Genomic DNA, 23901 nt, shown 5'->3' with positions numbered 1-23901 from the left:
TTATGTGCATGCTTGCCAGTGTCTTGTGAGTAATACAGGAAAGCTGTAACAACTTTGTAATGCTGTTTTCAAGCAGCACTTGGTATTCCTGAGTAGGAAATGCAGGTCTTGGAAGCTGTTTGTTTTCCTGGATGTTCCAATAGTAAGTGTTGCAAGCACATTAGAATGGGGAGAGGGAAATTGTTGATTACTGATTTGCTGATTAGCAATGATAAGCTGTGTGAAGGTGCTTACTCTGTCTCTCTATCTGGAAACATCTGCCATTGAAATATTTCTGGATAAAGCAGAGCATAAAAATTTGCTGTTTGTCTTGTTGAAGGAGAACAGTGGTATGAAATCTTCAGTAGGAGCTATTCTTACTATATATTCTTACTATATTCTTACTCTTCTTAATCTCTAGATTTTGTAGTGTTCTTAAAGATCTTAATGTTAGGATTAAGTAGGGACATATAGCAAGACAAATTGGAAAAAAATTTAAAAGAGAAAAAGAAGCTGAGAAGCTCAGCAGTTAATATCCAGTTTCTTCCTATTCTGAGGTCATAAAAATAGAAGAAAAGTTGCTAGTTCTTAGATCTTCTGTGTTTTGCAAGAGGAGACAAAAATGAAGCTAAAGTTTTGTTTAAATTAAGGCTAAGAAAGAATAAGTTGTTTCTGTTACAGGCTTGGGGGGTGTAACTTAGCTGTTTCCTTTCTCCAACATTAAGGACTTGTGTTGGCGTGAAGATGAGTTGTTAACTGGCAGCCAGGAACATAATAGATTAGAAATTAGACATCAGAGCTGTGAGTTCTGAAACAAAATTAATATAGGTAGCAGAGGAAAAGTAGTCCTTGTCCTGTATGAGATGCCACAGTTTCTGGGGGGGGAATTGAGTAAAAGACTAGGCTTGATGATTCCCTAATCTGTCTATGCATTATGGAAAGTGCTCCATGAGTCTTGGCAGCTTGGATGTCCTCTCTATTACTTCTCCTTAGTTGACATATTTCACTTTTTTATCAAGTTAAGTGCCTGAAGGATATAACTGCAAATGTTACATTTTTTTATATAAAGCAACAAGTATTGGGCACTCCTCTCTCTTTGAATGTACTGTTTTCTCTGCCTTTTATTTTATCCCCTCATTTTTCATACTTTTATCCCCTTTTACATCTGTTTCCTTCCTAGACCCAGTCTTATTCCTTAAGATTTTGGATTTTATTACTGAATGGTTTACTGATCCATTCTATATAGTAATATATTTGTGTTTTTACTTTGTTAACATATCCTTTCAAATTCACTGTGAAAAGCTTGAGCATCTCACTATGGTATGAGATAGGTAATAATATTTGGAATAGTTTCCACATCTGCTTGCAATCATCTTAACTAGGAGTTCTTTGGAACCTTTTCCCACCTGCTCCTTGAACCTGTTGAATTGTCTTATTTAAGGTTCATTATTTTTTCATTTGCTCTCATTAGCAGTTTTAACTCTAATTAGCATTACTTTCTGTGAATTATCTTTTATTTCACTTACTGAAGTAGAAACTGGGGTGCCTTTTTTTTTTGCACATTAAAGCTAATTATATATGGCCATTAAAAGCAGCAATATGACTTAGATTTAGTTTTCAAGTTTTAAAATTGATTTGCTTAAGTAACTAATAGGATGTCTGATATAAAAGAACCTTAAGTGTAATAGTTCTGTCACAAGATTGATGCAGTCAAATTCCTTCTATATAGTTTCACTGCTTATTTCTGGCAGATGTTAAATATTATTTATATGAACACCTGTTCTGTTTATTAAGGACTTTGTCTTTTATATGAAATTCATGTTTTTAGCTTTATCAAAAAGTGCAGGTGGCCAACTCCAATTGAAAAATAGAATTGAAAGCTGATAAAAATGAGTAGAAATGTAATGACTAAATGATATTGGAACTTGACTACTGCATTCTGTTCTTGTACTTCCAATCTTACCAACAAGCTTCTCTTTAAATAAAAATGTCTAGTTGGAATATTCCCAAACTTGAAAAGAGCTGATCTAATCCAGATGGTAACTTTGATTTGGAAAGAAGACTTCAGGTTATTTTTTTAAAGGCTCTCTGCCTTATGCTATTGCTGCACAGAAAGCTAAAATGGTAATCCAAGATAAAAGTGGCTGTTTATGGTGGAAGTTCTGGTATTTTAGATATAAGCCTGCCCTTTTTCTTTGAATAGTATTTGTAGTCACCTCAGTTTCATGTGGAAAATATTCAAAACAGGTGAATTTGTACTTTCTATTATTGAAGAAAGAGATTCTTTCAGGAAGTGGTCAGTTTTGTCATTTAGTAATGAAAAAAGTTCCAGTAAGAGTATTTCTTTAAAATACTGCTTTGTTTCAAAGTAGTCTGTTCTTAAACAAAATGAATACATCTTTACTTCTGTAGAATTTGTTAGAGAAGTCTACTGAGAGAGAAACTCGCCAGGAATATGCTCTTGCCATGATTCAGTGCAAGGTTTTAAAGCAGCTAGAGAATTTGGATCAGCAGAAATATGATGATGAAGACATCAGTGAAGATATCAAATTTCTACTGGACAAGCTTGGTGAGAGCGTGCAGGACCTTAGGTATGCTTTGCGGTGTGCACTTTAAAAAATGCAGTTATGTGAATGTTGGTAGAACCTTTTTCTTTTTAAGGCTAAAATATCTACAGAATTATGATATGTAAGTGCTATTTAGTAAGAGCATACAGAGATGTGCTGGTTGTTAGTTTCCTATTGTATGTCAGTATTTAGAGGTTGAATAGAAAATAAATAGAAAATAAGTCTTCACTTATAAATGTGATCTTTGTAACTGAGAAATTGTTAAAGAACTTGAAAGTGATCTTAAAGGATTTCCAGTCAAAACTGAAGTCTGCCTGATTAGAATAATTTCTACTGTCCAGATTAACTAAAGTTTTTGCTAGTGTTTACCTAGTTCTTGGTCTTGTGCCTAAATTGAAGTGCACATTGTAGGTAGTAGATACAAGTGCATATTGTAGGTAGTGTCAAAGGTTTAAGTGGATGGAAGGTAGACTGAAATCCTTTATTGGGGAAGTTAAAACATAAAAACCCAGCAAAACAGAGAATTAAATTCCAAATGTTGCATTTGCCTGGCTGCATTTTAATTTTTTTTTTTTCAAATTTATTTCTTGGGAATGGTATTGTGGGGCGGATAGAAGGTTGTGTTTGAAAACAAATTTTTCTTCTTGCCTCTCATGCATTTTCTTGCTTACCAAATGGTGAGACAGGGAGCAATTCTCATGTTCTGCAGAGCACTGACTTCCAAATGTGTCATAGCAATTAGAGCTCCAGCTTTGTTAGGGACAGGCTTGGGCATATGGTTCAAAGAGTTTGTAGAAGCTTGGCCAATATCTCATTTAGGTTTTGTGTTGCAGCTCCTTTGATGAATACAGCTCTGAGCTCAAATCAGGAAGACTGGAGTGGAGTCCTGTGCACAAATCTGAGAAGTTTTGGCGGGAGAATGCTGTAAGACTAAACGAGAAGAATTATGAACTGCTCAAGTAAGTTTTCAAGTCTTGAATAATGTGATCCTTTAATATTTTCTGTGTTTAAATGAACCAGACTCTAATAAAGGTTTTACATTTTAACACAAAGTCAAGAATGAAAGCAAGTCATAACATCCTGCTTATTTTACAATGTATAGTTTGCTGTGTTCAAAACCAGAACTGTTTATTTGCTTTTACTGGTGAAAGTGTATTTATGATAGAGGGAATATCTTTAGTTTAACTTGGATGTAGGTTTGATTTGATTAAAAATGTTTTTACTGGATCTTAATCTTAGATTTGTGTTGTGTGTGATGTTGATCTGAGTAATGAACTTTTGTCTTGGATATTTGGGAGTTGAAAGTTGTGGTACTGTTCCATGAGAAATTTGACTCAGTGCATTATGTTGCAATGTGTCTATTTTGTGTTGGGACTGTGTTTGCAGTACATAGATTGTTATATGAAGTGAACCTGAACCCATATTTATTTGCAGTCGAGGACTGGCTGTCTGGCATATGAAACTATGTCCTGAAATGATGCCTGGCTGTTGTCATTAACTGATAGCACATGGTGGTCTTCCAGTTCAGGGCTTGCTAATAAGTGCCAGATCTAACAGATATCAGGAGGTCAAATGGAGCATGTGAGATGTTAGAAGACATGGCAAGAGCAAGGTGATCCTGAGCGTTATGTGCGTTTCAGCTGGCCTGATACCTTAGAAAAATTCTGATAAATTCTTCCCCGAGTGCATATTGTTAAATATGTAGGATTATAGACTTAAAATTTTTGGATGCTGACAACTCTGGCATGAAGTTGATGTTGAGGCTTAGTATTTCCTGTAGTGATTACCATGTTTTGCTGTATTTATTTCTCCTGATTCTGGGACTTTCTTGCACTTCTGCTGCTGCAAAGACATTAATCTTCAGTAGTTCCTAACACACCTCCAACTTTAAAAAAATCCGCCAAAAACTCAACACCAAGCCAAACAAACCAATCCTCAAAAAACACCCTCCGCCACAACATAATGGGGAGATTCTTGCACCTCAGAACTTCATTTTTTGCCTTGTAAGGCATTTGACAAACAATCCTTATTTGCTTTGAGCCATATAATTTTATTTTTCCTTATCTGCCTGCTTATTATTTTTCTAAATCTAATACTTTCATGCTACTGTTAAACATAATTGTTTTATTACCTTCTGCATTATTGCCTGCCTTGATGTTGGGCTTATATTTTGTTCAACATCATTATATGGCTCTTTGGTGTCTTCTGCTTAGTCTTATGATTCAAGTTTCTGCTTCCTATTCTTGTCAAAAGTAGGAGTTCTTTTCATTTGAGAAGTGGTTTTCCTGTCACTTTCTGGCCTCTAGGGAGGCAGGCAGTGGCTGTGGTGATTTAATTTTACTAGCATGTTCCTTTTTTAAATTCCAGTTGAATTTTCAACCTACCGATTTCAGCTTGTTTCTAACTTTGTCTGATTAGAACACATTTGTCATCTCACTAAGCGTAGAATACTCTAATTTTCCAGTGATCTCTATGTTTAACCTTTTCAGCTGTATCTCACCTTCATAGTCTGTGTTATTTTCCTCCCTTCTCATTACTGTCTAGGGAGCAGTGTTACTTGTAGCTGTTTTTCACTAAAGGTGGTTTAACTTCTTAATTAAAAAACTCAGACAGTGTTAAGAGTCCAGAAGCTGTTTTATGCTTCTTACACCTCTGTGTTTCTAGGCATACTATGAAAATAATGTGGCACTGGAGGAATTTGCAAGGAGCATAGCTCTCATCTCAGTCTTTGAGTTAGGAAAGAACTGCTTTCTAATGAAGCTTATTTAGAATTCAAAACTGTTGGTCTTGGAGCCAAAGTAAAAAAAAAAGGAGAGATTTTGTAATCCTTGGTTATAGGTATTTGTGTATGTAGTTCACTAAACTGACTATAGTGAATACTTAAAATAATTTTGTTAATTAGGACAGGTTCCCAGTTTTGTTAAGTACAGCTGCATTGTTTGGAAAAAGTTCTAGCTTTACTGTTTGGGTGACTTGTAAAACATTTTTATGCTTATGGGCTTTTTTATTTTAAGTTATCACTGATTAAAAACCCATCAACAAATAAGAAAACCAAAACAAAAAAATAAAAACCAACCTAAAATGTGGAACTTCATTGTTTCACATTCTTTCCTAGGATCCTGACAAAACTTCTGGAGGTCTCTGATGATCCGCAGGTGCTGGCTGTAGCTGCTCATGACGTGGGAGAATATGTACGCCACTATCCCCGTGGGAAACGGTAGGAAAATGCCAGAATGCTGTTATCCTAGAAGGCAGCTGGAGTGTGTACTCTGCCTGTGGCATTTTCTGCTTATTTGTATTAAAATATGGTACAAATGGATGCAGATTATGCTTAAGTTTTATTTATTGGAAAGATAAGGAAACACATACTAGATCAGATGAGAAACTGCAAACTGGATCTTTGACTTAATAGATTTCAGTGTCTCTTAACTGTAAAGGGAAGCAATGATTAAAGTATTGAATACAATGTTTAGACTAAACCAGAAGCCAGGCACCAGAAGAAATTGGAGGAACTATCAAGAGATTAATCAACATATAATTTTTCCTCTCTATGACTAATTGGACTGTAATTACTGGACTTGGGGTAGACATGGACTATTCCAGCTAAAGACTGTTTTGTGACTTAAGACTACAGAGAAATTTTTTTCCACAAATAATTGGTGGTGTAATTTCAGTGATCCACAGATTCAGTTTTCACTCTTCCATTTAAGCATGTTTTAGCTAGACAAATAATTCATTTTTGTGAAAGCTTTCATGTTCATTATAAACTCAAATTCCTGTTGAAATACACATGGACATTGCTATGTTTTCCTGTTTTAAAAACCTGTGAGGGAAGATGTTTACTGAGTAATTGCACTTCTAAGGTAGAGACCAGTGAAGCAGAAAGAAGCCTTTGGTTTTTGCAGGAAACTGGCTCATCACTTACACAGAGGCACATGTGACTTAAGTTTTGTAGCAAAGAAGCAGTCTGTTCCTGGTTTCTGCACAGGATTAAATTGATGTCAATTCAGGGTCCATATAACCACTCTCTACAGTAGGATGGGGGAAGAGAAACAAATTAAGAGCAAAAAAAATAGTGGGTTGAGATAAAGACAATTTAATAGGTAAAGCAAAATAGGGAATTAATACACTGCTTCTCATGAGCAGGCAGATGTTCAGCCCTCCCAGGGAAAGCAGGTGTTTCTTCATCATGAATAATGGGTACTTGGAAAGACAAACACCATCACTTTGAATAGTTCCCCTCTTCCTCCTCCTCCCAATTTTATGTGCTGAGCAAGTTGCCACATGGTATAGAATATCCCTTTGGTCAGCTGTTCTTGCTTTGACCTGCTCTTTGTATGAAATTATTTTATTATTCATATTTATGGATGAACAGTTAGCCTGCATTTACTTGAATGTGCGGACTAGTATGGCCATGTGGTTGCTGGACCAAAGCTATGAAATCAGAGTGGATAAACAGGACCTGTATTCTTCTGTCTGTGGCTGGGAAAATGTATAGCTGTTAGGACTGCAGCTCCACTTAGCTCCCAGGCTGTTAAGCCTATTCAGCAATGTGCCAGTCTTCAAAAGAAGTGGTCATCAGCAAATAAAAAGTGTCCTAGATACTGTTCTAACCCACATTCTTATCTTATCTCAAATTCTAATACTTTAGCTGCTTTCTGTCTACAGACTTGGCTTATTTAACTTTCTGTCCCGTTGAACAAACTTTTAAAGAATTTAATTTGTAATCCAGTGTATTCCTACCAAATATGACTTCAGCAATTTTGGAACTAACTAAAAGCTTAAAATACCTATGTATTATGTGTCCATTCCAGCATAGTAATCCATTCCTTATGTTTTTTTGGTACATAGTTGTGTAGTGCTCCCGCATGTGATTGGTATTTCACTCTCTCATTGCATGACTCACTCCAAGAATGGATACAGCTCCTTCGTTTAGAAGAGTAGAAGAATTCAGGTGTCCTAAATACTTTTGTTTCTGTTAAGTGTTTATTGTAAACTCCTAACTGGATCATCCTTTAGCCTTTGAGGATTGCAGAGATAAATTGGATACTAAAACTCCTTGACTTCACCTGCTGGGTACAGTGGAGACCTAGAGCTGCAGTTCTGGCTAATCTTTTCCTTTGTCTGGCAAAAGAAATGTTTGTTAACAAGATACTGTGTTTTTTCATGGCTGTTCTCCAATGCTTAAATAATTTTAAGTTGCTTTTAAAATTAAACTTTTTGGATGAAATTGTTGAGACAGTAGCACTGTGGGCTTCTCATGAGGCTCACAAAGATGCATTTTCTGAGAGTGTAACAGCAGAAATAAAGTTTAGCACTGTTGCTTCCTGACACTAAAAATATGCAGATTGCCAGCAAAGCTTCCACGTGGCCTACAGGTTATTGTTATGTACAATCAACACTTAGAATTTCTTGAATGTTATGAACATGGGCTTTGTGTTTTACATGTATAAGAGATGGAGACCTGGAGCCATTCTCTTCCTTAGCTCAGGATTCAGAAAAAAAACTTGCATTCCCTTTTTCACCTGGGCTTTCAGATAAGTAGTGTGGATTTTATATTTGTTTTCTGCTATAACAGTCTAAATTGCATTCGTCTTTATCTGCTATGTCTTCTTTCTCCCTCTAAATGGGTCATGTTAAAACCTGAATCTTCAGCATCCAGAGACTTTTTTGAAATGACACTGTTTTGGCTTAGTGCAGTGATGTTATGGGGAGCAGTCACTGCAGAAGATGTGCACATACAACTCTTCCACTGGTCTCCATTACTTCTGTAAAATAAGCAGCAGTTGAGGAGAGGGGAAACTAAATGTAGTGTTTTGGACATGTTTGGAACTTGAAGGAACATGATTCACTGTGAACCTTCTTCACTGTTTAGACCTTTGGGTTAAACCCATGGCTGGGAAGTGATCTGTACCTGTAGGCAGCATTATGCAAGAATGATAATGCTGTTCTTCAACTCCTCATGTTCTCAGCCATGATTTCAGTGATGTATTGTCATCTGAAAAAGCCTATTACCATTTGTGATTATAGGCTTTTAACCTTTCATTTTGGTTTTTGCATACCTCTATCATAAGGAAGCTTTTGAGTTTAATGCCTTTTTCACATCCTTTGACTTCTGAACATCCAGTGGCCTAAGTCAGTCCTTTAATAGAAAAGGACTTCTTTAAAAGTCCTTTAAAGAAAAAATTATTATTTATGTTTCATACTCTTGCCTTTGTGTGCAGTGGTTTTATATTTAACTTATTATAAAGGTGAGGCTGCATAAGGCAGGCAGAAAGGTTTTTTTGAATCTGTTACATTACTAATAACTTATTGAATTCTTGGCAAGGATTTTCCAGCTTGAAACAATTGCACTTGTCTGAATCCATTCCTGCTTTATGGAACAAATGTTTGAATATTTTTGGGAAATAATATTCCCTGTGGTCTTAAGAATAGGTTTGACTGAGGTAGAAGATGAAATTAAAAATTCTCTTTTTCATCTCCATGCTATGTCTTCATACCTGCTCTGTCGTTTGCAAAAATGCATTTTTTTGTGCAGCAGCAATGCATTAATCTGGCCATGAAAAGAGCAGTACTACATGCAGATAGCTAATGCAAGCTTTAAATGGCAGAGCAGTATCAGGTTAGGCCTCTAAAGCAAATGATAGTGTCTTCACAGGACAGCATGTTTAACTGCTAAGTGAGAGAACTGCTGTAAAAAAACATATGAAAGTTAGTGAGTAAATCAGCTTATATATTCCTTGCAAATTCTCTCCAAGCTTACTGTTATGACAGACTGAAATGCTGCATGTGAAGTCATCTGGATAGTGATACTTTTTTCAGGTTTTAAGTGTGTTGCCTTCTACCAGTTTTATTAAGAAATAATATATTCATGGCATGCAATACAAGGTTTCATCAGTATTTCATAGGGGATTTGGTATAACTGTTAAAAGGCTGACTGTGGTGGTGAAGTGTGTAGTGAAAGATGCAGCTGAAGCATATCATTTTTTCTGGGAATGGAACCTTAATAGCCAGTTCTGCATCTTGTGCAGCAGTAGCTGTGGCTGAAGTACAGCTTGAATCTCAAAAAGCACTATATGTATGAGGTGGGTGATTTAATAGGTCTTGGTGTGATTACAAATATTCTTCTGTATTAGACAATTCAGAAGAGATTGAGGTTTTATTCTTGCAAAAAATTGAGTGACCTGATTGCCATTCATTTATGGGGTGGAGGGCACTACCTCTCCTACCTAATAATTGATAATTCTGTACCCTGCAAACCCTTTTCCAGAGCTGTGTAAAGTAAATAACCCTTTCTGAAAAGGGGTCTTTTCTGGATTATTTATTTCAAAGAGGCAAACAGGAGTCCAGTATAAACACTCTCTGTTGTGAATTCTTAAAAATCTTTTTTTAAAAGATATATATAGAATATTATCTTATTAAAGAAGATAATATGTATTTGTAACAGATCAGGTGGGATGTGTATCTTGGCAAATAAATAATTTTAATGAAATAAATATTATATAATTTAGACTTAACCTCTTAATGCCTTGAATGAGAAGTGGTGGGATAGGATAGCTACCCAGAATTGAAAGTAATGTGAAAAAAACTTGCTCCTCTCCTGTTTTTCAGAGTGATTGAACAGCTTGGTGGTAAGCAGCTGGTCATGAACCACATGCATCACGAAGACCAGCAAGTTCGTTACAATGCACTGCTGGCTGTGCAGAAGCTGATGGTTCACAACTGGTATGTGAAGATTGTTTACATACTAATAACCATGAGAAATCTTTGTTGTGGAGACAGGATTCAAAACAGTAGATTTCTTTTAGGGGAGAAATAACATTTTTATGTGTTAATACAGCAGTTTTTAAACAGCAGATTACTATGATGCTTATGGTAAAAACTTAGGTTTTCTGTGTGTTTTGGAGATAGTTGATTTGAATAGCTTCATTACATGGTTGACTATCACACAAGTAATTCACTTGAACAATGTATTTTAGCCTAGGTTGGGTATTAGGAAAAGGTTCTTCATCCAGAGGGTGATTGGGCATTGGAACAGGCTCCCAAGGGAAGTGGTCACAGCACCAGAGTTCAGAGTGTTTGGACAATGCTCTCACACACATGCGTTCACTCTTGGGCTGGCCCTGTGCAGGGCCAGGAACTGGACTCAATGGTTCTTGTGGTTCTTTTCAGGATATTTTGTAATGATTCTAGAATTATTTGAGCTGTGTGTGGAGTAGCAGAAGTTTATGGCTGATTGAGTGTTCTCTAATAGCTCTCAAGTTCTGCCACAGAGCTTGCTGGTGTGTGAGGCTGCCTTTCCAGCAGCACACAGGACCTTTGTAGGAAAGCATTGAGGGGCTGAAGCTCTGAAAAACAGTGTTCATGAAGCAACTTTATGTAAGTTGCCAAACTAATTAGGTATGCTAAGCATAAAGCATGGAGAGTTAAAAATACTAATGAGGAGCTTTTAATCTGGTTATTAATTATGAGTGCACCAGAGCTCATATTTTCAGTCTGGCATTGTCTTAAAGCTAGATAAAATACAGCAATACATCTGAGTATATTGGAACATAAGTGTTGAAATACAAAAAACTAATTTAATTTTGGATTTAAACAACCTTTTATTTCTGAAAAGCTTAGTGCTTGGATGTTTCTATAACATCTGTCAATTTTCTCACCTATTATAGAATTTGAACTTTTTGAAAGGCTGAGTAGGGATGACACTAGTAGTGTTAAAGTGGTAGGGGAGCATGGACTGTTAAGCACCTTCTGACAGGTTAAGTCACCACCTTGCTGTGACAGGCTGGCTAAGTTGACAAAAAGCTCCCATTGTCTCTCTCTGCAGTGTATCATAAGTCAAACAAAGCTAATTTTCTCCCCTTCTTCTGAAGAATATAACTTTTAAGGTTTTAACTCTCAGACATGTTATATTTATTTTATCCTACTCTCTCTCTTGGATGCTGTGTGAACATTCTATAAAAGAGAAACGTGTTTAAATACCCTACTATGAAAATTCCAGCTAATACTCTCCACCTGTAATGAGTACTTTGATAAATCACATGAAAATTTTGAGTGTGGAGATGGAGTCTAAACATATGGTCATGTTCAATCTAATTTTTGGTCATTATTGTATATTATGCTCTACACTGCTTCCCAGTTTAATACATTTCTTTTCTCACTGTGCTGTTCTGATACATTTGAAACATTCCGAGTATTACAAACCAGCTGCTCCTAAATAGAAATTACAGCATGGAAAGTTTAGTTACTGATACTGCCTTCTGCAGTAGGGATGGGCTTTATTTCATGTGTTCTGATGTCTTGAAAATCTGGTAGGAAGACCTTTAGTCTTTCTCCAGCACAAACCTCAGTGGTAGGAAAAATTTTCCTGAATGCCAAGCCTGGCTTTTTCTCACTTTCAGTGAGAGACTACTGTTTGTAAAAATATCACATCTGGTCTTCTAGATTTGTTTTGGTTTTTTAATAGCATGAACATGTGCCTACTTTTCACAGTTTGTGAACCTTTAGACTTGAGACTGAGGGGAAGATGGCAAAAGTACCTAGTTTCAGATCTTCAGAGATGTCAGTAAAAAGAATCTGTCTAAGTTAGTGCCACTTGCAGATTCACATTGTCATCTCTGTAGGGAATGTTTTCTTGTTTAATTCATAGTGGAACAAGCCTCTGGGACATACTGTCCTTGGCTCTTATTTGCTAAAGTAGTGTTCCCCCTGGCATGGACTTACAGCTTAAGTGAAAGAAATGACACACTGTTTGTATGTGGGAAGCTAGATATTTTTTTGTGTAGATCTGGCTTTTGATGAGTGTTGGGAGCTCTTCTGTTTCATTGCTGTCTCGTCTCACCACACAAGCTGAGTCCCCTGACTGCCACACACTGTGATTTAAGTGCCTACTTACTAAGCTTTGCATTGTCATAAAATTTGTTATTCAGCAACTTCAAGGTTTTGTTTCCCTTGTTCTTCAGACCTGGGGAAACAATAAACATTTTTCCTCTTGCTTCCACTTATTCTGGAATCACAGTTATTTCACTCAAAGCAATTGTGTTTTTTTCCTTGAGTTTAACTGGTACAGAACAATTTGGCATATCTGTCTTTGACACGTGTGACAGAGGTAGTCAGGTTTTCCTGAAGGTTAAGTGAGAGAAAGGTTAGAAAATAAAGCTTTGCTCTGCCACAATAAGGCTTGATGCAAGTGCTGTGCCTGGAGCTAACAAAGGAAAACTTGTGGTACTTGAGTTGAGGGAATGCCATGGGGCAGCTGAAGTAGCATTCTGCCTAAAACACAGCTGTATCATTTGACTGTTAGCTTAACTTAGAGACAATTAACTCCTAAGTAATTTGAGTAGTTCATTACAGGCTGCTCAACTGGCTTTCCCTTAGGGGTTTTTAAGTCAGGGATTAATGGGGGGAAATCAGACTGTCAGGCATTCTCTTAAATGGTGAAGCTACATTGGCAAAAGCAGTAACTGCTGTCAGCTTTTCAGATGAGATAAGTTCAAGTGAAATATTCCAGTTACATTTGCATGTTAAATGATCATGCACTTGATGAATCGAGGAGCAAAATTATCTTTATCATCACTTACTGCCTGTACATGGGAATTAATCCTGAGTTTCAATCTGACTTGAATTGTGTTAGTCATGGCACCCCATGCTGATATTAGGAACCAGTGTAGTTGGTTGACCCTGGGTGCATGCACCCACCAAAGCTGCTGTTACTGCTCTCCTCCATGGCTGGACAGGGGAGAGAAAATACAACAAAGGATTCCTGAGCTGAGATAAGGAATTTGGGGAGATACCACTCACCAAATACTGTCACAGGCAAAACAGGCTCAAATTAGGGATAATGAATTGAATTTATTGCTAACAAAAAACCAGAGCAAGATAGTGAGAAGTAAATATCACCTTAAAAGCACCTTTTCTCCACCCCTCCCTCCTTCCAAGCTCTGCCTCCTCTCCTAGGGCTACAGGTAGATGGAATGGGGGTAATGGCCAGTTTGTCACGCGTTGTTTTGTCCCACTGGTTAGAGAGAGGAATACTTTCCCTGCTCCATAATGGGGCCCTGCCATGGGAGATAGTTCTCCATGAAGTTCTCCAACATGAGTCCATCCCATGGCAAGAGCCCTCCCCAAACTACTGCAGCGTGGGTCACTCTTCTGCGGGGTGCAGTCCTTCAAGAACAGGGTTCTCCAGCATGTGTCCCTCCACAGGGTCACAAATCCTGCCAGCAAACCTGCTCCAGTATGGGCTTCTCTCTCCATGGATCTGCAGATCCTTGTCAGGACCCTGCTCCAGCACAGGCTCCTCCCAGTCATTCACCAGCCTGGGCGTGGGGCTCCTGACCTCCTCCTTGATACTGACATGAGGAGTATGAGTATGTTGGCAGGTGCTAAACAGTGGGAGTTAGGATGTGTCACTTGAGCATGATCAAGTATGGTATGGAAGCAGAATTCATAAAGGGCATACTGAATGAAGCAACAAATTGGGCAAGCTTTGAATATGCAGCCGGTTCATACATGGTTTTCTAAATGCACAGCCCAGAGAAATTACTTGCTCTCCCATCTTTTAAAATGAGGGATTCTGCAGGGAGACAGTTAAAAATCTGAAACTGCCTAGGATTTGCAATATGCTGTATTTAGAAGCTGTTACTCTACAGATAGCTTCTGTACAATGCCTGCATTTGGGAGTGACAATTGCAGGGTGTAGTGGTTTCTACCTGGCAGCCACGAAGTTTACACCCACTGTCACTCCTTATTTTTTCCTCTATCCCAACACTGAAGTATGGAATGCTTAATAGAGTAGTAGGCTTAAATCTGGGAAACAGTACTTACAGGATAATGACTTCCATTATATTTATTTCTCCTGGTTCTTAGCCTTCATTATCGCTACAATTCCTTTTCAGTAGTTAACAGAAGTTAACTAAATGAAAAGTTTGACAAGATAGTGTCTCTGATAAAAAAGAATCTTTTTTAAGACAACAGTTCCTAGCTAGAATGAGACAAGCAAAAATCCAGTTAATTGCAGGCACACTTGATATCTAGTGGAGTGTTCCATCTTTTTATTTGCACATAAATGTGTATTCTTGTAAAACTTCATCCCATGTAGGTGTAGAGGCTGTGGTTTTTTTACTGGGCATATGCTCTCTGGGATTCACACTGTGCTCATGTTTTCTATCATAAGATCCCTACTCTTTGCAGAAACACTTTTTAATATTTCTAGAGCTCATGTTAGCATGGAAGATATCAGATGTTCTTCTCAGTTTGCATTTTCTTTTTTCAAAGAAATTGCTCATTTTCATGCATTATGCTGAAAAACATGTCACCAAAGTAGTAACTTTTTGGTAATTTAATACTTCTGATTAGTGTTCTTTAAAAATTTGATTTCCTGATAGGAAAATTCAGTGAAACACTATTGATGTTGGTCATTCTTACATAAAAACCTCTTAAGTGCTGTAAGCAAGAAAATTCTTTGTGGTAACTAAACCTTATGTTTAAATATAAAACTTTTCAAACCATGTTGCAAGTTTAAGTGGGTCTTTTAAATTCACGGAATGGCTCTGTGTGTTAGTTCATAGCATATCTTATAAGTGAAAAATGGCTAGTGCTTTTTCTCCCTAATAGAAAGACACACATTGAATTGGATTTCACAGTTTATTTTCTTTTAAAATCAAATGCTTAAGTCATAGCTTTGTTATAAGAGCTCATTGATCTGCTGTCTCTTCATAGCTTGTATGTGAAGTTGTGAACTGGAAGTCTAGAATAACTCTTCCTAAGATTGGACAAAACCAGGGAAACTGCTGAGAGGAAAGAAGGTTCTTGTAGTGTCTCAGTTTGAAGACTCACATTAATGCTGCATTTGATGTTGTAAGGAGGGCTTTGAACCATGCTATGAGTAATATTTTCAGTAATCATGATAATCTGTAGATTGTCTATTAATATTACTGCATTCAGCTGAAGAAAGGGCTCCATTTAGAAACACAAAGCCCCTTTCATGTAATGTTCATAATCCTTCTGTACAACCATTCAAGCTGTTTAGTTTTATGTGCACATCAGAATGTTGAGCATCTCTTTACTGTGAATAATTAAACAGAAACAATGTCCTAGATTTTGTTTATCTCAACAGCTGGCTTTTGTTCTATTTGTTTGTATGAAGTGGAATCTGTTAAACTAAGTATTGAGACTTGCAGAGATGTTTGCAGTATCTTTTCTCTCTTGAGATCCACAGCCACATTAATAGGTCAAGAAGATACAGGGTTAAAATCACCATAGTTCCACTGAAAAAGATAATTTATAAAAATCTTCAGTTTGGATTGTTAGAGGACCAAGCTGTTTGGTCAAAGTGACTTTGATTCTGCTGTGTAGGTTTGTTTTGTTGTTTTTATTGTTGGTTTGTGATGACTTAGCTTCAAAACCACTCATAGCAGGCATCGGTATAATAAACACATTTTATATTCTTTAATACCATTTTTAAATTGGACTATTTCATAATGCATAAATCCACTGAGTCAAAGAAGAAAATTGTGTTCAGTAAACAAATGACAAAAGAAAACACAACAGCAGTTCTCCAGTGGTAGCACTCCAACTTGGGCAGTCTTCCCAGCCCAGCTCTCTAGGAAGATGTCTCTGTTTGTTACTTTACTGCTTTTACAGTTGTTCTCTTCCTGTTAACTTTTGTGAAGAAGATGATACTGAGGAGCATGTAATGTGCATATATGTATTTTTTTTCTTCTATACTATATATAGAAAAGATATATAACAATGTGCAGCATTATAAATTTGGATCCAGCAGTAAGACAGGTTAATATTACATATCAGGAACCAAATATTAACATCACTTCAGGTTTGATTTGAGCCTGGCTTCTTTATTTTATTTCCTGCCTACTGTGACTCTGTGGGGAGGCAGATGCACCTGTGGTGACCCCTGTGGAGCTCCACTTGCCTTTCCCCAGCCACCACCAGTGTTAATGTGACACTGCAGTAACCGTGTTCAAGGGAGCTTGTTTGTAGAAAGCAATTCACTGCAATTCACTTGGGAGTTAAATGAACAAAAAGTGCTGTCTCACCAGAATAGCCTGACTGCCTTGTGAGATACAGGCCTACACAGCTGGAGTGGGTTACAGGGTGGATGTTCCAGCTCTGTCTCACACTGGATTAGGTGGAGACTGGACAGATGGTTGCAACCTTGTGGTGGTGTTGCCACTTCATGTGTACTGCTCAGAGGTTCCAGGGATAGTTAATCTGTGCAGTGTAACACTTACAAGACAATGTTTTCATGGGTTAGTTTAGCCTGCTTAGAGTTGGGAGTATATCAATTGTGTAATTCAAATACTTACTTGTAAAAAAATTTATTACAATAAATTAGTAAAACTGGTCCATTTCTTTCTAGTCTAATAACTTCTCTCCAGGTTATTAGACCTCTAGCAGAAATGTAACATAGGGCTGGCAAAACTGATCAATTGTTCAAACTATTCTATCTGCTGCCTGTGCTGTGAACTTGTTTGTTTAACTATTTGTCATATTTTTATGATTTTTCTGTAAACAGTATATGTTGGCACTGCCTTTCGAGTTTATTGAGTCAAGTGGCAGACTTTTTGAAGGATTTCTTTAGAACTAACTTTTCAATTTTATTTTCAAAAGTATGGGAATCTAGGATTATGTTTAGGTAGAGAAAAATAAAATCAATATTTTTATTTTGGTTTTTGTCAAAGAAAGGCATTCTGTCTCTTGGGAACCTCAGTTTGCTAAACCAAGCCAGAGATTGCAGATATTTGAGAGTATCAAATATTTTTGATAACTTCTTTAATAACCAGGATGCAAGAGTTAAATGTAAGAAAAGAGAAAATATGAAAATGTAATCCTTCCTTTATTCTGTGCTTTGTCTCCTTTTCTTCCTTTGCCCATTAATTTTCAGTGTCCTTTAAAGGACAGGTAAATCTGACTGCACTTGAATTTGGAGTATAACACTGAAAGTAGTACTATTTAAACTTCAAGGCTTGTTTATTTTAACACATGGCCCCTAGGGATCTGTTGTGTGTGTCTTGTCATGCTCTTCTATCACAGATTGTTTGTTGTTTGACAATGATCTTTTAGTCTGTGTCTTATCATACCCTTCTATCATAGATTGTTTGTTCTTGAAAGTGATCTTTTAGTATATGGTATATTTAGTATAAAATTTGTAGGTGGTGTCTTGTTCTAGTTTGCAATCTCCTTATTCCATATTCACTGAATTTACATGTTGCATCAGTTCTGTGTGCCTTTTCATAAATAAACTTTAAGCATTTGTTTCAATTATGACATTTAAGTATATCTCTGCTTCAAGGTGTCAGTAGCTCTCATGAGAAACAAAAACTGATTAAATTAAACAAAAGGAAGAATAAGAACTTGAGATAAACTGAATTCTTGTATTCACCTGTAAGCTTCTTTTTCTTCTTGGAAAAAGCACTTTGGGAATAGCAGAAAATATGCTTCTAAAAAGAGGCCTCAAAAAGGGGGAATTTCTACTGTGGAAGGAATCTCACTTGGTTGTTCTAGTAAGAATGAAAAGATAAATTTGCAAATGGAAATTACTTATGCTTCACTGTCAGAATTTTGGGTGACCAGGGAAGTGAAAGTGTGTGGTGTTTCAAGTCTTGTTGGTCTGAGCTTTAATTGAGAAATGGAAGATTGTATAGCTAGTCTCAAAAGTGTACTGTAGTCTTGAGTACTACAGTTGCATGTTTGGAGCTTTTCTGCAGTGCAGAGGTAATATTTTTTATTCTTTTAAATTTATAGTGAATCAGTTGTTTCATGTTTGAATGCTGTTATGTGCAAATGCAAATTGTTTGCACTAACATCATCTGCTTCTAATAAGGACAGTTTTATTTTGAAGGAAATAAGAAGATGGCTAAAATTGACTTTTTTATAAAGGCTTTTCTGTTACAATGTGAGTAAAAATGGTTTAAAATATCTTGTAGTGGTCCAATTATTGACTTTTAGCTTGCAATTAAAAAATGTAAGCCTAATACCTACCTCATTACTTTCCATTGGAGCCTGCACCACAAATCTCAGATGCTATTTTGATTATTTTATTAACTGATTTGTTATCTTATGACAAGATCCATCCTTTGATCATACCTGCTCTTATAGTGCAATGTGTTGAATGCTTGCATTCTTACAGGTGACTTTAATTTTGTGAGGTAAATAGTAATTTTAAAATCCCAGTTTTTCTCTTAAGATTTAACTAAGTATCAGTGCAGGATAAAGTCTTAGACCCTTAATTTGTAATAGCATGGGGATGGACACTTACGTCCAACTTAGGAGTGAAATTTGGAGCTTATAGTTCTTCTGAACCTCCTAATAGGATGAAATACCAGTATTTATAAAATATATTTGAATCTTCTTATTATTTTAATATGTGTTATAGCAGAGGGAGAACAGGGTCCTACTTAACATTTTGGAGCAAGTCCAGAGGAGACCTGTGTGGATGATTTAGAGGCATGGAATACCTGTGCTTTGAGGAGAAGATCTGAGTTGGGATTGTTAAGCCTGGACAAGAGGCATCTCTGGGGAGATGTTAGAGCACCTGTACAGTACCTAAAGGAGGCCTGCAGGAAGGCTGGAGAGGGGCTTCTCACAAGGCCAAGGGATGATGGCTGCAAAATAAAACAGGGCTGAGTTAGATTAGATATCAGAAAGAATTATTTCCTGTGAGGGTGGTGAGACACTGGAAGAGGTTCCCCAGAGAAGCTGTGGATGCCCCATCCTGTGGAGTATTCAAGGCCAGGTTGGAGGGGGCTCTCAGCAGCCTGGTGTGGTGGAAGGTGTCCCTGCCCATGGCAGAGGGTTTGGAATCAGATGATCTTTAAGGTCCTTTCCTACCCAAACCATTCTATGATTCCATGTTCATCTAATCTAGACCATGCAATAATAACTTGTCCTGGGTTAACCAGTGACCCTCAAATGGAAGTGATAATTTTCTGTTTGGTTAAGTGATCTTTCTAACAGCTTGTAATGCAAGGGTTTTGCATTTCAGTGGCCCTGTGTGGTGGCTAAAGAAGTGATGGGGTAGGAACACTGTGGGATTTTCACTTGGGTTTGCAGCATGACAATGTAGAGATGTAACTGCAAGTACTCATTCTGTATGGGGAAATGGGATGAGAGCTTTTCCTTGACCCTGGAGTTAAACCTTACACCTAAAAAGTTTTGTAGGGAATATACTGTTCTACTTACTGTAGAAGTTGAATGTGTGTGTGAAGGCACTAAGTACCTACAAAATGTGCTACTGCTCTGCTGCCTTGGAGATTTTTGCTGACTGCACTGCACTCTAGTGGGGTTTTTAGAAAGCCTTGGCCATGCATCTGAAGCAGTGTAAGCTTTGCAATAGTTGTAGCTGTCTGCTGATTATTAAATATTTACATTCAATATGGTTCATCTGTGCTTTAAGAGTAAATATTTTTGTGGGCTTGTAATATGATGAGCAGAGCCATGTATGCAGCAAGTGTCAATTGGTTTCAGGGCTGGATGTCAGAGAAGAAATGCTAGAATCAGTACATGCATATAGGCATTGAAACAAATGAAAAAAAAAGGCAACCAAAAACATAGAGGGAGCAGAAAGAGGTTTGATGAGTGTGGAAGCTCTTCCATAGCTGCTGTCTGTGTTTTTGGATGACGGTTAAATTTTGTTTTGCTGGTACAGTTTTGAGTTCTGCAAAACCACAAGAGAGCAGCTCATTTCCTTCTTTGCCAGCAGGAGCCTCTACTTTGAGGGTGATAACCTGTCTGTTACAAGCAGGAGTTGTATCTATTAAGTGGAGCCCAAACATTAAAATACTGTGATTTTACAGCAACACCTGATGGAGCTGTAAATGAAGGTGCTAAACCATAACATATGGTTCTGCATACAAATTATGTGTTATTTGCTTTGCTAGAGGTGTTTGAAGTTAATGTTTTATAGGAACTTTTGCTTTTCTGGATGCTTAATGTTAAAACTAAGAAAAGTGGTGTTGGGTGGTGCAGTTGGAGTGCTGTACTTCAATTGCAATGCATAAGGGACAACTGTTCAACAGGGTACTAAGCTGAAAACTAGTTTTTGAAATGTGCAAAAACCCTGATCTTTGAAATTTATTTTCTTAATAAAGCAAAAGCACATACTCTTGAGTTATGTAGGGTTTTCTTGAGGCTTCTTTCTGAACACCATCCCTCTGAGATGCTTCTAGTGCTTAACCTGTGTAGGTTGAAATATCTGTGTAGTGAGAAAGCACAGTACTAAGTGTATGATCAGCAGTAGAAAAAGAACGCCTACATTTCACAAGTCCTGAAGCCTCTCTTTCACTTGATACAGTGGTACAATCATTGTGTTTTCTGTGACAAGCAGCAACCCAGGTACTATTATTAAGGACTGCTTTCAGCTTTTTTTGTGGTTCTTTTTTGTGAAGTGTTGATCTGCTTTCACAAGAGAAAGTGAAGGACTGTAACATTCATAAGAACTGTGCAGTATTTTTCCATGGAATTTAGACACTGTTGCTCAGGGCAAGTGCCAGTAATCTGGGAGATGTTCCAGTGTTGAGAGGAGAGATAGAAAGTAAGTGGCTTAATGCACTTCAAAGTGCAGGTGAGGAAAACACTTCAAAGAAGATGTTGGTATACAGAGGGCCTGGATTGATTATCTTTTATTTTTCTCGACTTGAATATGTAGTTTTTGAGTCAGTGTCTGTTTGCTTGCCTGTTGTATTGCCAGTATGTCCTTTGTGTTACATGTGCTCCTGCAGCTGGGTTGTGGAAAGGGATACTTTCAGATGTTTTGCCATAGCTTCTATAATATATATTTAACAAGCAAAATTTATCTGCTTTATGGGTGTTCTGTGTCAGTTGTCAGGGCTTCTAAATGTTCCCATTAGGCTTTTTCCTTTTCTAGACAGCTTGGTTATGTTTGGTTTGTGTTTTATTTTCATAGGGCAGATGATGGATGCTTGGTGTGCTCATTGTTCCTCCAGTTGACATTATTTGAGGGATTAATTCTAAACTTAAAGCTCTTTCTTCTTTATAAACTTTGTAATTCCCACCACTGATGCAGTCCCCACTCTCCAGAACATTTCTCAATCTAATTTTTTGTTGTATTTCAGGGAATACCTTGGGAAGCAGTTGCAGTCAGAACAACCTCAGACGGCCACTGCACGGAGCTAAGCACCTCCATCAGTGCATGCAGTTTGTGCTCACAACTACAGTGTGTTTCTCTTTAAATGAATACAAAGGAAATTCTGAAATCACATGCTCTTTGTCTTCTACGGGTGCATAAACATTCCAACTTTCCTCTAGTGTTGTTGGCTTACTAAAAATTCGTTTAACTAGGTCTGCTGATTATGCCTATTAGCTTCTTGTTCTATTCTGAATGTATATGAAGAAATGTGGCTAATATATTGCATTTGTTTTATGTATTTATTCTCATAATAAAGACATTTATTAAAGGATATCCGTTCCATAATGTATATTATAATTAGCCTAGAAAAATTGTTCATTTCTTTTAATGGCTTATCAGTGTTGTCACTTTCCAAGAAAAGTAAGTTGTCCCCTTATGTCTCAGACAAATTAGTAAGGCTTTGCCTTAGTGTTTCATAGAAAGTGCAATAGCCTGAGAAATATTGATTATCAATACTAAAACATATACCAAGTCTCAAAATAGTGTTGAAATTGTATATAAAAGCAAAGGTATGGGTAGGGCTTTTTTGGGAGGGTGGGGTAGTTTTTTTGTTGGAAACTACATTAAAAAATCTGGAAATGAGAAGAGGAAAAGAAAACAATCACTCCTCCATCAGTGAAAACACACCCTCAAGATTATAAGTCCAGCTGTATAACACCAGTGGTTAAGGCTGTAGATCAGAGATCAAGTTGAGGGTGTGTTTGTTTTTTTTAATGTGCACTACTAGCTGCTGAAATTGTAATTTCACGGAGTTTTTGGTTATTGAAAATACTTGTAAATGTTAGTGTTCTGGTTTCATTCCAAAATCCATTGTATTTCTTTTATATTAAGCCAGATAATTTGGCTATCAATATTTTCTGTGTTTTGTGTTCAGTATAAAATATGTAATCAATAAACTTAAGCTGATCTTGGCTTGGCATATGAGAGCAGTTTTGTTGCATAGATAGAAGCCTGCTCCAGGCACTTGCAATACCAAGCAGTTAATATTCTTGTGATTCATTATTAGAATTAAAAAAAAAAGTGAACATAATCTTGTCAGTAGTCATTTAAGGTGCAAGTCTCTGAGGAAGCTTTGAGTACTTTGTCATCAAGTGAAAAGACTAATTGGAAAAACTCTTCCTTATCCAGCCTGGATTTTCATCATATGTAATTAAAATTTGACCACTGTTGCAATGGAGAGAGAAGAGAGTTGGAGGACTACAAGTTGATGATTTCTTGTCTGCTTAATTAAAATTGGATTGTGTAGCTTAAGGACTGTTGCTTACTTTTGCGTATAGAAGGCAAAGGCCTTGATATTGTAGTCAGTATCACAAGACTAGAAAGAATTAACCCTCACTCCAACTAAAGTCAGTTTATGTGAGTAGATCTTAGCTTTGCCTATTCCCACAGTGCTGGGGGATACGGGTGGTGTGGGAAGCAGCTGGGAGAACAGGGGTGCACCTACACTGCCATTCTTACCTTGGGTCAGTTAAATGCTCTTGGAATGAATCTCTGAGTCCTCCCTGCATTTCACACTTCAATTTACATTGTGTGGTGGTGTCAGCCCATGAATGGGGTTCTTCTCCAATCAAGCTGAGTCTCAGGATGCACATCTTGCATGATGTGCATCACGCTGTACATCCTGTGTGTCTTGGCTACGTGGCAAGCGTTCAGGCTACTGCACCATGTAAGATTTTGTTTGAAGCATGGCCTTTAGAAATGCATGCAGAGTGAATGCTGAATTAGCACCAAGTGTCTTGCTCTACAAAGCAGCTTCTCATGTCACACTTGACAATGAAAGCAGGGCCTAAGACTGCTCTAAAAGGTTGGTCCTATGGTTACAGCTGTAGTGTTGGGTCCAAGAACTGTGGCGTGGCATTAATGAGAAAGCAATGTCTCCCCACCTTCAAAACCAAAAGGTTTCCTTTTCCAAAGGGAACACTAAAGCACTGCTGGGTAAGGAGATCTGGATTGAATTGTAGAAGTAAACATGATGAATACTACCACTGGAAACCTCTTCGTTTCTTCTGGAGGAGCTAGAAATAACCAAGTCGCTCGTAATGTGAAACAAAATTGCTTACAGGGCTTGACCTAAAACATCTGAGTATTATTTTCATGTATTATACAAATAAATTCTCCTCTCCTGCTTTGCTAGTATTATCCTGTGCATAATTTAGTTCTTCATCATGTGGCGTGTTTTTAAGCTGT

At 37.2% G+C, this 23901-nt stretch overlaps 1 protein-coding gene across 2 annotated transcripts in view; it reads left to right on the top strand.

Annotated features, from left to right (window-relative positions):
- Positions 1-22633, top strand: part of ATP6V1H (ATPase H+ transporting V1 subunit H) — a 47725-nt gene extending 25092 nt beyond the window's left edge. For both annotated transcript variants that reach the window (XM_059486024.1, XM_059486032.1), the window contains exons 10-14: positions 2392-2570; positions 3380-3505; positions 5662-5763; positions 10158-10271; positions 21641-22633. In XM_059486024.1, coding sequence (XP_059342007.1) covers positions 2392-2570; positions 3380-3505; positions 5662-5763; positions 10158-10271; positions 21641-21701 — 582 coding nt within the window. In that variant the 3' untranslated portion in view covers positions 21702-22633. The remainder of the gene's footprint in view (positions 1-2391; positions 2571-3379; positions 3506-5661; positions 5764-10157; positions 10272-21640) is intronic.
- The last annotated feature ends 1268 nt before the right edge of the window (positions 22634-23901 follow it).

Source organism: Ammospiza nelsoni, chromosome 1 (assembly GCF_027579445.1).
Source record: "Ammospiza nelsoni isolate bAmmNel1 chromosome 1, bAmmNel1.pri, whole genome shotgun sequence".
Lineage (NCBI taxonomy): Eukaryota > Metazoa > Chordata > Aves > Passeriformes > Passerellidae > Ammospiza > Ammospiza nelsoni.
The sequence above is the reverse complement of the archived record's forward strand: the minus strand, read 5'-3'. Positions and strand labels throughout refer to the sequence as shown.